Source organism: Myotis daubentonii, chromosome 6 (genome assembly GCF_963259705.1).
Source record: "Myotis daubentonii chromosome 6, mMyoDau2.1, whole genome shotgun sequence".
Taxonomy (NCBI): Eukaryota; Metazoa; Chordata; class Mammalia; order Chiroptera; family Vespertilionidae; genus Myotis; species Myotis daubentonii.
In genome coordinates, this window is record NC_081845.1 from 47,247,794 (window position 1) to 47,261,079 (window position 13,286).

The 13,286-nt window shown below is 38.7% G+C and overlaps 1 protein-coding gene across 1 annotated transcript in view; it reads right to left on the reverse strand.

The window, feature by feature from the left end:
• Positions 1-1,400: 1,400 nt before the first annotated feature.
• The window catches only part of KLHL32 (kelch like family member 32), a 189,831-nt gene continuing 177,945 nt past the window's right edge, over positions 1,401-13,286 (reverse strand). The window contains exon 11 of the mRNA XM_059700895.1: positions 1,401-1,637. Within this exon, the coding sequence (XP_059556878.1) occupies positions 1,476-1,637 (162 nt within the window). The 3' untranslated portion in view covers positions 1,401-1,475. The remainder of the gene's footprint in view (positions 1,638-13,286) is intronic.

Below are 13,286 nucleotides of genomic sequence, written 5' to 3' on the forward strand. Positions count from 1 at the left end.
TTAAAGTGTTTACATGAATATAATTAGAATTTCCTATAAACCAAGGATTGCTGAATGATTAAACTATGTCTAGGGAAAAAGTCAGTGAAGTCTTTTTAATTAAGGTGACTTAGATTAGGAAAAGGGGAAGACACACATTTTTTTTTTTTTGGTTGTTGTTGTTGTTGACTTTGTTCAAATTGATTATTGAGTTGTTTTCTTTTTGGTTATGGACAAAGCAGATCCAAAAACCTAGACTAAAAAAAATCCTTATGCATTATTAAAAGTGGTAATAAGATGTGTATTGGTGATGGGAAAGAATCCCACAAGCACTCAAGATTGACATAACCTTTAACAAAGTGGAAAAACTTTTGTTAGAATTACTGATTCTAGGTTCAAATTTATGTCAAAGCACTTTATGGTACCAAAATTAGTACAGCTAATTTTTTTGAGTATAAAATGTCATTTTTCAATAAATGAATTTAAATGAGATGTTTGAGAGAGTTATTTGAGGCAAGGATTTGTGCAAGTTTAGGATTCTTTGGGTTTGTGAAGTCCCTTTTTTCTAATTAGCGTTACCTCTTTCACCTGCTTTTGGAATCATTTATTCTATAGCATGTGTTTGAAGTTCTACCTAGTAATTTATAAATTCAAAAATAATCTCCCTGTTTGGTACAAGATTCTTAAGACAGTAAAATACCTTGGAATTTGAGTAACATTTTTTTCTTAGGTGAAGTACTTCAGTGCATTTGCCTAATCCTCACACCATTCTTCTAAATTGATATGGAAATCACTAATTATCCTTTTAAACAGTTGGAAAACTAAAGCTCTGTAAAGTTAAGCCCAAGCTCACAAAGTAATTATTATTACTCTGTGATAATTTAAGTTAATATGACTAAATATGACTAATAGAAGTACACAGTTAATATGACTAATAGAAGCATGCTATTCCAGTGTACTTCTATTAGTCATATTAACTTAAATGCATTATGGCATTTAAAAATTCATGATGTCATAATGCTGGGTCTCTATTGAATAGGGCTGTATAATGTTAAATTTTTAAAGAAAAATTACAAACCTAGGTTTAAGTAGCAAAGGGATTGAGTGTTGAAGTTTTTTAGAAATCAATGATGACAGTACTTGGAAATAAATTGACTTACTAGTGCTGTCATGTTGTCCTAGACAGCACTGGTTAGAAAAAATGCTCTAATGACCCATAGAACAGTAATGGACCATTAAGTTGGCACTAAGCTACACCACAAAGAAGTCATACATATGCTATTGTATTGTACATTACATACACTGTAAAGGCTGACGGGAATTTTCAGTTATGTATTTTAGAAAATTGTTCTTTTTTTTCTAATGTTTATCTGAATATAAGACCTATAAAACAAGACAAGGAAGCATTTGAGCACTCAGTCTTTTCATGCCCAGTATCCAAAAGTCAGGCTTTTTTTCCTCCTGTTTGTGATGGTTATCCACAGAGCATTGGCTTTTCAGATGGTGCCAATCCTGTGATGAGGCACTTGAAGAGTTTGAAGATTAGGGCATGTGAAATATGGAGCTGGAAGGAAGCATGCTGCTATTCCATTGGAAGCAAAAGGGAGTGTAGGCCCATAGAATACTTCTTCCTTGCCTTCTCTACTTACATCCAATACCTATAAAGGAAGAGAAGAAGCCTGCATGTCAGACATGACTGCTCAAAATAAAGCAGTGTACACATAAAAGGAAGTCTGCAGTTCAGTTATGCCATCATGACCATACCTTAGCCATTGCTATTTTTCTTACGTTATAATAGAAATATATGTACTAAGTCCCTGCCTAGTGTTTCTATACTTGTGTGTGTACATATATACATAGGTATATATTTACAATAATTTAATCTTCAGAAGAGTGATGAGGTAGTTAGCATTATCCTTAGGCTGCTTAAATAACATGTTCAAACTAGTTAGTAGGTGTTGTCATATGTTGGGTTACAAATGCTCAGTTGTAAACTGGGGAAAACAACATTGACCTTCCAGCATTGTTCTCAAAATTGGTGACATCCAGCTCTGTCTGGATGTCAGAACACACAGGACAGAATATACAGGACAGCTTAGTAGCAAATTCGTAATCAGTTCCATCAATTCTGGAAATTTTCTTGTCATTTCCTTTTTAACCTAGAGTTCTACCTCTTCTTATATGGAAGAGAGTCTCTTTGTTAGTCTGTGCCTGCTGACATTTCACCAAATCTGACAATTTTACTAGTACTAGGAATATTAATTAGGAAAGTTGGTTATATCTCATTTGTCAAATCCATTAAGTTCTTTCCAGCCCCACACACCTTAATCTATCTGTTTGAACACCCTCTAACCCAGTGGTTCTCAACCTTGGCTGCACATTAGAATCACCTGGGAATCTTTTTAAAATCCTGATTTCCGGGCCTCATCCTCCAGAAATTCTGTTTCTTTGTTACGGGGTGGGGCCACAACATTAGTAACAAAGAAACAGAATTTCTGGAGGATGAGGCCCAGAAATCAGCATTTTAAAAAGATTCCCAGGTGATTCTAATGTGCAGCCAAGGTTGAGAACCATGCTCTAACCTCATTTAAAACCTTCCCTGGAAAAGGTCCGAGACGGCAGTAGCACAGGTGATGGAGCTCACCCTCAAACAGCAGGATAAACAGGTTCCCAACACACTCACGCATGTGCACTGGGTCACCACTCCCAGAGCCCACTGTTGCTCATGCACACTGGGCTGCCTCTCTCAGACCCCACGCCAGCCAGTAGCCCAGGCACCTACCCCAAGCTCTAATGTGCCTCCTCAAACTACCTGGCACACCCAATCAACACACAGATTGCTTCTATATAAGACCATTTTTTTGAGATTTGGAGAGAGCAGTTTCATCTAATTTATATAAACACAGAAATACAAGCACAATGAGAAGACAAAGAATATGTCCCAAATGAAGGAATAAAAACCAGCCCACCTCACCCCCAAAGTAAAAACAAAGTACCCTAATGAAGTGGAAATGAGAAATTTGCCTGATAAAGAATTCAAACAGTCATAAGGATGTTCACCAAACATGAGAGTAGAAGAGAGGAACTCCGGAAGAACTTCAACAAAAAGCAAGTATAACAAAGAGTCAATCAGAGCTAAAAAATAAAACAAAACACAATAACTGAAATGAAAATATACACTAGCAGGAACCCACAGCATATTAGATAATACAGAAGAACAGATTAACAATGTGGAAGACAGATGAGTGGAAATCACCCAAGTAGAATAGCAAAAAGAAAAAAAAGTAAAGAATCGTTTAAGGGACTTCTGGGACATCAAGCACATTAACATTCACATGGCAATCCCAGAAGGGAAACAGGGAGAGAAGGAACAGAAAATGTATTTTAAAAAATAATACCTGAAAACTTCACTAATTTGGGTAAGGAAAGACATTCAAGTCCAGGAAGCACAGAGTTTCAAATAAGATTAACCATTACATATTGTAATTAAAATGGCAAAACTTCAAGATGGAGACTTGAAGGAGGAAAACAACTAGTCATATAAAAGAAAACCCCAAAAGTTTATCAGCAACAAAGCTACATCCCAGAAGGGAGTGGCAGGACATTTTTAATGTGCTGAAAGGAAGGATTCTACAACCTAGAATACTCCTGGAAAGATCATTCAGAACTGAAGAAGAGGTAAAGAGTGTCCCAGACAGGAAAAAAAGTAAATGAAATCATAAGACCACCAAATCTGCTTAATAAGAAATGTTGATCTTTAAGCGAAAAGAAAAGACAACCAGAAATAAAATATTTGAAAGAAAAATCCCATGTGAAATCATTGTGTTGAATGCCTGAAACTATTGCATGCCAACTATACTTAAATTTTTTAAAATAAAAATTAAGTAAAACCTTTTCTCCCTTGGATTCCATACTTTTAAAGAAATTAGTAAGTTTATCACTGACATTTTCCTATTAATAGCTTTCTACCTCTGGTCCCTTTTCCTCCACCTACTTGCTAAATGTAGGAATGACCTAATATTTCAACCACAGACCTGTTGTTACTCTTCTTTAATGATCTTGTCCACTCTCATGCCTCCAACTATCACCTCAGTAAATAATTCTGAAGTCTTTAACTGTAATAATGTATTATTGCAGATGAAAGGGGCTATTGAGATTTGGTGCTCCAAGCTCATAAAGGAGAAAATCACTAAGGCATAAAATAAAAGAAAGATTACACTTACAGCTACTTTCCCCCAAATGGACACTAGGTATCTCACCCCATTTACTAAACAATATACCCAGATACTAGTAATTTAAAATATCTCTATTATAGGCTACATGCAAACTTAAGTTTTTATCTTTTGTGGACTTATGTGTCTTCGTGCAGTACTACATTTACAGTTATTTTGACTGGGTAAGGCAAGTCTCCCCCATTCACTTAAAATTTTTTCTTGGTTATACTTACATGTTTACTTTCCTAGAGAATTTGAGAAGTGTTCCCCACCCTCCTATGAAAAAGGAAAATCTCAGTGGGATTTTGATTAGTATTCATTGAATATAGAAAGTAGGGATCTTCCTATATTTACTTTAACTATATAAAGTTAAGTATTATTTTCAATTAACAGAGCAGAAAACTGAGTTGAAGAGAAAGTTCAATGACTTCTAAAAGTCAGACAGCTAGTAAGTGGTAGAGCCAATAATTGAACTCAAAGTTGCAACCCAAGAGCAAGAAATTTGTGCCATTCATGACATCCCCTCATCTGAATAAATTTTAGAAGGCAATATAACAGTCAAGGCCATCATACAGAGAGCCGTTTTTCTGGTTCCATGGAACAACAGAGACTGTATATGTTAAGGAAATATAATCTTTCTAATCTGTGAGAAGGGAAAAGGAGGTGTTGGCAGTGTTTCTCCAAAGTACTCTCCTGTAAACTGCCAGAAAGAAGGCATTGGAGAGAAGGAGGTACCAGCTTGACAACATACCCTCTAGCCAAAAAAAAAAAAAAAATTAATCGTAAGTGAAGAGCAGTGGAGGTGATCTGGAAACGCAGACTACTTGTGCGTACACCTATGCAGCCGCTCCCTTTTGTGCTGCTCATCATCCATGGCGCACCGGATCGGAGTCAACCTTTGTGCCAGACGTTTGCTTATACACCCACTGCATAAACAAGAGCACCTCATTTTCCACAGGAGTCTTTAATATTTGCCATGAGTCTTCATTACTAACAAGTCCAAATCTCAATCTTTAAACAAGTATGCATTGAAGAGCAAGCCTTTCTCTTGTTTGAGTTGCCCTCCTATGCTAAGTCAAGTAGGAGGAAATAAAATAATAGGCTTTCTCAACATTTGACATGCTTCATCACTATGTAGCTGAAGCCTACAGATGACAGTTAAAGCTTTAATTAGAGTACAGAATGGGCAATCTAATGCGACAATTTATTGACTGATATTTTCAATAGAAAAAAAAAGACTTCAGTTGTGGATGTTAACGGACTAATGTGAACTATTTAAGTGTGAACTTCATTAATCTTAGTCAGTCATGCATGCCCTTAGAAAAGGATTATGTCGATTTGTGATTTATGAAAAATTTAAATGTTGATATTTTTTAGATGTAGACTATTTTCTCCACCATTTTCCTGTACTTTTCAACCTGCTGATTTATACTTAGGAATTTCTAATGTCTAGTCAACATTTTCTCATAAACACTATTCCTGTCTTCCATTATCTTGCTTGTCTGTTGGATATTCTTCCAACTAGTAGTAAAGAAGTTTGCTTCTGAATATGTAGCTAGTCTCTCCAACCATCAATACATTACTATTAGTGAACCAAAATAAGCAGTTCCATAGTCACCCATAAAATAAGTATTTGAGATTGTGCAACCATAGTTTAGAATGTATGATTATATAATCTAACCAGTTGTCAATAACTAAAATGATATATGATAAATATGTTATCCATGAAGACTTCCATTCCAAATATCTCTAAGTGACAATCTGAATATTTATATGAACACTTATTATATATAACAGTAAAGACTCGCAAAGGCTTTTATCAAATTTACCTGTGCTTTGTAGGATCAGTGTGCCAGCCGAGAGAATAAACAGCATTTGCAAAATGAATCATTTTGTATGTCAAAATGGCTAATGGAACATAGAACTAGCCAGAATGCTGACTTTTTAAAAAGCAAATATATTAGAATATCTGATCTTAAGAGGTAAAATGTATTCTAATACAGGTATTGATCAAAGTATTTATGAATCTCCTCTTCTAAAGTCACCTTAATTCTGAGGTTACTCTAGAATATCTTTAGTGGTTTAAAATATACCCAAGTACTTCATCTTTTGAGGACAACAGATTTGATTAGGAAGAGCCAAAAGTCATTAACAGAGCACTGCTTGTTGCCCAGTTCAAAGTTTTAAATTCTGTAAAGTAAAAAATAAAAAGGAATCCAAAACTCAGTGAAGACTGACAAATACATGTTTGGATGAGAGACTATAAGCACTCCTTGTGGGAAAGCAGTTTGCTTATTTTTATCCAAAAGATATAAGCAAGCTCCAGTACTAAGCAGCCTTCAATTAACTAAAGACTTATTTAAAGACTTTAATATTTTCAAAGGACTAACTTGTGGCTTTGATATTTTTCTATTGTATTGCTGTTTAATAGTTTATTGCTTTCCTCTCATTTAAATTATCTCCTACCTTTAGTTTATTCTCTAATGTATTATGCTATAGCTGTCCCACAAGCTTTGCTATTATTTTTCACTAACCCTCAGTTTTGGGTATTTTTTTAAAAACTTTCACTATGACTCCTTTAAGTTATTTAGCAGTGTCTTATATCCAAATATTTAGGGGTTTGTTTACCTCTTTATTTTTTATATACTGGCCGGGCTATTTAACTTTTTAAGTTTTAACTTAACTGCATTGTAGAGATCATAGTTTACACAACACTTAAATTTTTAAAATATATTAAAGTGTTCTTAACACTAGTACATGATATGTTTTTGTTCATATTTCATTTATGCTTAAGAAAAATATATTCTGGAACTTCTCCAGGATAGATCATATATATATGTTAGGCCACAAAACAAGTCTTAGTGAATTTTAGAAGACTGCAATAAATCATAGGGTATGAAACTAGAAATCAATTACAAGAAGAAAATGGGGAAAATTACAAATATGAAGAGATCAAGCAACACGCTACTTAAAAGCTAAAGGGGCAAAGAAGAAATCAAAAGAGAACTCAAGCCCTGCTGGAGTGGCTCAGTGGTTGAGTGTCAATCTGTGAACCAGGACATCATGGTTCAATTTCTAGTCAGGGCACATGCCCAGGTTGCAGGCTCAATCACCAGTGCAGGTCATGCAGGCCATAGCAGATCAATGACTCTGTCTCATCATTGATGTTTCTATCTCTCCCTCTCCCATCCTCTATGAAATCAATAAAAATATTAAAGAGAGAGCTCAAAATATATCTTGAGACTAATGAAAATGGAAATACAACATATCAAAACTTATGAAGTGCAGCAAAATAAGTTCTAAGAGTGCAGGTCATAGCAATAAATGCCTAAGAAAAAAAGGAGCTCAAACAAAAAGACCTAAATTTATAGCTCAAGGATCTAGAACAGAGGTCCTCAAACTTTTTAAACAGGGGGCCAGTTCACTGTCCCTTAGACATTCCACATATGCGCACTGCGGGCCCGGGACGAGTCGGCTGCTAAGCAGGACAGGCAGTGGCGGCAAAAACACCCAGTGGGCCGGATAAATGGTTTCGGCGGGCCGCATGTGGCCCACGGGCCATAGTTTGAGGACCCCTAATCTAAAAAAAGAACTTGCCGAAACCGGTTTGGCACAGTGGATAGAGCGTCGGCCTACAGACTGAAGGGTCCCAGGTTCGATTCCGGCCAAGGGCATGTACCTGGGTTGCGGGCACATCCCAGTGGGGGATGTGCAGGAGGCGGCTGATCGATGTTTCTCTCTCATCGATGTTTCTGACTATCTCTCTCCCTTCCTCTCTGTAAAAAATCAATAAAATATGTTTTAAAAAAATAAAAATAATAAAAAAAGAACAAACCAAGCTCAAAGTTAGAGGAAGTGGAAATAAATGAATCAGAGACAAAAGAGATAACAGAAAGTATTAATGAAACTAAGAGCTGCTTTTTTGGGGGGTAGGGGGTGGGGGGGGGAGATACACCAAGTAGACAAACCTGTAACCCGACTTACCAAGGAAAAAGAATATCAAATAAATTAGAAATGAAGGAGGAGACATTATAACTTCTACATTAACAAATTTGACAACCTAGAAGAAATGGATACATTCCTAGAAACAGAAAATATGAAAAGACCAATTACTAATAAGGAGATTGAATTGGTAATCAGAAGCCTCCCAGAAAGAAGAGTCCAGGACTAGATGGATTTACTGGTGAATTCTATCAAATATTTAAAGAATTAATACCAATCCTTCTCAAACTCTTTTAAAAATTTAAGAGTAGGACAAACTTCCAAACTCATTTCACAAGGCCACCATTACCCTGATACCAAAACCAGACAAGGGCACTACAAAAAACGAAAATGACAAGCCAGTGTCTCTGATGACTATAGATGTAAAAATTCAACAAAATAGTACACCAAATTCAGCACATTTAAAAGATAATTCACTAGCTCGGCCAGAGTGGTTCAGTTGGTTGGAGCATCATCCTGTGCGCCAAAAGATTGCCGGTTCAATTCCCAGTCAGGGCACATACCTGGGTTGCAGGATCTATCACTTGGGGTGCCTACGGAAGGCAACCAGTAAATGTATCTTTATCATATCAATCTTTCTTTAGCTCTCTAAACATGGGTGAGGATTAAAAATAATAAATGAAAGATCATACACTATGATAAAGTGGGATTTAGGGATGGTTCAATATATGTAAATCAACCAATGTAATACACCATATTAACAAAATGGCAGATAAAAGGCATATGCTCATCTCAACTGATGTAGTACAAGTATTTGATGAATTCAACATCCATTCACGATAACTCTCAGAGGTGAGGAGGTAGGAGAGAGATTAACCAAAGAACTTACATGCAGAGAGGCATAACCCATGGACACAAACAGTAGTGCAGTAGGCCTAGGGAGTGGCTGTGGAGTGGAGGGGGTCAATGGGAGAAAAAAAAGGGGGGGGGAACATCTATAATACTTTCAGTAATAAAGATAAATTTAAAAAAATTCAGCCCTAGCTGGAGCATCAGCCTGAGGGCTGTAGGGTTCCAGGTTCGATTCTGGTCAAGGGCACGTGTCTGGGTTGTGGGCTTGATCCCCAGTAGGGGGTGTGCAGGAGGCAGCCAATCAATCTCTCTTATCATTGATGATTGTATCTCTCCCTTTCTCTCTGAAATCAATACAAATATATTTTAAATAAATAAATAAAATTCATTTTATAAGCAACCCCTCAAAAAAAAAACCTCAACAAACTGGGTACATACTTCAACGTAATAAATGCCATATATGACATGCCCACAGCTAACATCATACTCGGTGGTATAAAACTAAAAGAAATAAAACTTCCTGTCTGCAGATGACATGATATAATACAAAACCCTAAGGCTCCACCAAAGAACTGTTACAGAGTTAATAAATCAATTCAGTAAACTTGTAGGATACAAAATCAATGTACAAAGACCTGTTGCATTTCTATACACTAACACCAAACTATCAGAGAAATTAAGAAAATTTCATTTACAAGTGTATAAAAAACAATAAAGTACCTAGGAATTTAACCAAGGGGATGAAAAGATCTATGTACTGAAATCTGTAAGACATTTATGAAGGAAAATGAAGTTACAAGTAAATGGAAAAAATATTCTGTGCTCATGTATTGGAAGAATTATACTAAAAGCAATGGAATTTAATGTACAAAATGAGCAACAAGCAAAATATAGACAGACTCCATGCATAGCAGGCTGAACGCTGTCGGGTAGAGGTTGGGATGGTGGATGGTGGAGGGATTGAGCAAAAAAGGAAAAACAGACAAGGACAAGAGTGTGGTGATGGCCTGGGGTAGGTGGAGGAAGGTATAGGGGGGATAAATGGTGATGGAAAGAGACTTTGTTTTTGGTGGTGAACACAATACAGTGACAGATGATGTGTTATAGATTTGTGCACCTGAAACGTTTATCATTTTCTTAACCAGTGTCACCCCAATAAATTCAATAAAAAATGAGAAGAAAAAAAAAAAACGTCTTTTGGAAATTTCCTAAGGGAAAAAAATAAAAGCAATGTGATCCGTATGAATGTTCCAATGGCATTTTTCACAAGAAAAAAATCCCAAAATTCATATGGAACCACACACACACAGAAAGAAAGAAAAAATAGCCAAAGCAATCATGAGAAAGTGAGTAAAGCTGGAGGCATCACACACTCTGATTTCAAACTATAGTAAATAAAACGCTGGCTTTGTTTGTTTGTTTGTTTTGGGGGAGGGGGGAAGGGAATAGATCAATGGAACAGAATAGAGAGCCCAGAAATGAACCCATCCTATCTAATAAAAGAGAAACATGGTAATTAGCCATACCTCCGCTACCCTTCCCATTGGCTAATCAGGGCGATATGCAAATTAACTGCCAGCCAAGATGGCGGCCAGCAGCCAGGCAGCTTGAAGCGAACATGAGGCTTGCTTGCTTCAGTGACAGAGGACTCCAACATTCCCCGCCTGCCACTGCCAGCCTCTGAGCTTGCAGTTTGAAACATTGTTACAAAATAGAAGCTAAACAAAACCCCAGAAACCTGCTTTCTGCGAGCCCAGGATCTCAGAGCTGGAGTTGAAACAGTGTTTCGATTATAGAACCCAAACGAACCAGATACCTGCTTTCAGCAGCGGAGGCCTAAGAGCTGAAGCCAAGCCTCAGAGCTAAAGCTGGCCCAGAATAAAAAAGAAAAAAAAAGGAGCTGTTGGGAGCTTCAGTCACCCGCCAGCCTGAAAACAGCCCTCAGCCCCTCACCCAGACTGGCCAGGCACCCCAGTGGGGACCCCCACCCTGAAGGGGGTGTGACCAGCTGCAAACAGCCATCATCCCCTCACCCAGGCTGGCCAGTCACCCCAGTGGGGACCCCCACCCTGATACAGGACACCCTTCAGGGCAAACAAGCCGGCCCCCACCCATGCACCAGGCCTCTATCCTATATAGTAAAAGGGTAATATGCCTCCCAGCACCGGGATCAGCGTGCCAGGGGGCAGCGCCCAAACCCCCTGATCGCCCTGCGGCTCTGTGTGTGACAGGGGGCGAGGCCACAACCTCCCTATCTGCCCTGCTCTGTTTGTGACAGGGGAAGGCGCCCCAACCCCCTGATCAGCCCTGCTCTGTGCCTGATAGGGGGGAGCTCCCCAACCCCCTGATCGCCCTGCAGCTCTGTGTGTGACAGGGGGCAGTGCCCCAACTCCCCTATTGGCCCTACTCTGTGAGTGACGGGGGGAGCTCCCCAACCCCCTGATCAACCCTGCTCTGTGCGTGACGGTATGGAGCCCCAACCCCCTGATGGGCCCTGCTCTGTGAGTGACAGGGAGCAGCACCCCAACCCCCTGATTGGCCCTGCTCTGTGCATGACGGGGTGGCGCCGCAACCTGCCCATCGACCCTGCCTTGAGTGTGACGGGAGGGTGCCCCAACCACCCAATCAGCCCTACCCTGAGCATGACTGAGGGTGGCATCGCAACCTCCCGATCCATCCTGCTCTGTGCATGACAGGGGGCGGCGCCCCAACTCCCCAATCGGCCCTGCTCTGAGCCCGACCAGGGGCTGCACCTAGGGATTGGGCCTGCCCTCTGCCACCCGGGAGCAGGCCTAAGCTAGCAGGTGGTCATCCCCTGAGGGATCCCAGACTGCGAGAGGGCACAGGCCTGGCTCAGGGACCCTCCCTCCCCCCCCACCCCCGAGTGCACAAATTTTTGTGCACCGGGCCTCTAGTGTATATATAATCAACTAATTTTTGACAAAGAAGCCAAGAACATACAATGAGGGAAAGGATAGTCTCTTCAATAAATGGTGCTGGGATAACTAGAAAAACAAATGCAAAAGAATGAAACTGGAGCCCTGCTGGTTTGGCTCAATGGATAGAGCGTCAGCCTACCGAATGAAGGGTCCTGAGTTCGATTCCAGTCAGGGCACATACCCGGGGTTGCAGGCTCGATCCCCAGTGGGGGGCATGCAGGAGGCAGCTGATCAATGATTCTCTCTCATCATTGATGTTTCTATCTCCCTCTCCCTTCTCTGAAATCAATAAAAATATATTTTTTAAAAAAGAATGAAACCAGATCCCAATTTTATACCATACACAAAAATCAACTCAAAATTGATTAAAGACTTGAACATATGACCTGAGACCATAAAATTAGAAAAAAACACAGAGGTAAAACACATTAGTCTTGGCAACGATTCTTTTTGTAATTGACACCAAAAGCAAAGGCAGCAAAACCAGAAATAAATAAGTGGGACTATATCAACCTAAAAAGCTTATGCACAGCAAAGGAAAACATTTTTTAAAAAAATGAAAATGCAACCCATAAAATGGGGAAAAATATTTGCAAATTGTATATCTGAGAAGGGTTAATGACCAAAACATATAAAGGATTCAAACAATTCAGCTGTAAAAACTCCAAACAATCTATGTACCCTGTCCGTCTTCCAAGGTTTATCCTTCATGAAGCCTTATCCTCTTCATCCTCTGCCAACTTCCTAAATTCATATGCAAGGTCCCCCTTTTCAGAAACCTTAAAAAGGTAGCTGGTCTCCCTCAAGGAATTAAAGATCACGAAAAGGCAACCTACAGAATGAGAGAAAGTACTTGCAAATCATATGTTTGATAGGCGGTTAATATCCAAAAAATATAAAGATATCATAAAACTCATCAGGAAAAAACACACACAATCCGACTGAAAAAAAAAAAATGGGCACAGGATTGAATAAATATTTTTCCAAATGGCCAACAGGTTCATGAAAAGTTGCTCAACTTCACTAATCATCAGGGAAATGCCAACCAAAACCACACACAATAAGATGTCATCTCAAACCTTATTGTGAGGAAGGCCTGGGGTGGAGAGGGTCAAAAAAGGGAGGACTGTAATACTTTCAACAATAAAGTTAAAAATAATGGCTGTCATAAAAAAGACAAGAGAGAAGTATTCATGAAAATGTGGAGATATGAGAACCTTTGCGCACTCTTGGTAGATAACATAAATTGACGCAGCCACTATAGAAAACATGATAGTTCCTCAAAAAATACAATTTGCAAGTATTTTCTCTCTTCCTGTTGGACACTTTAAAGTAATAAAATATTAAATGTCAATTATAT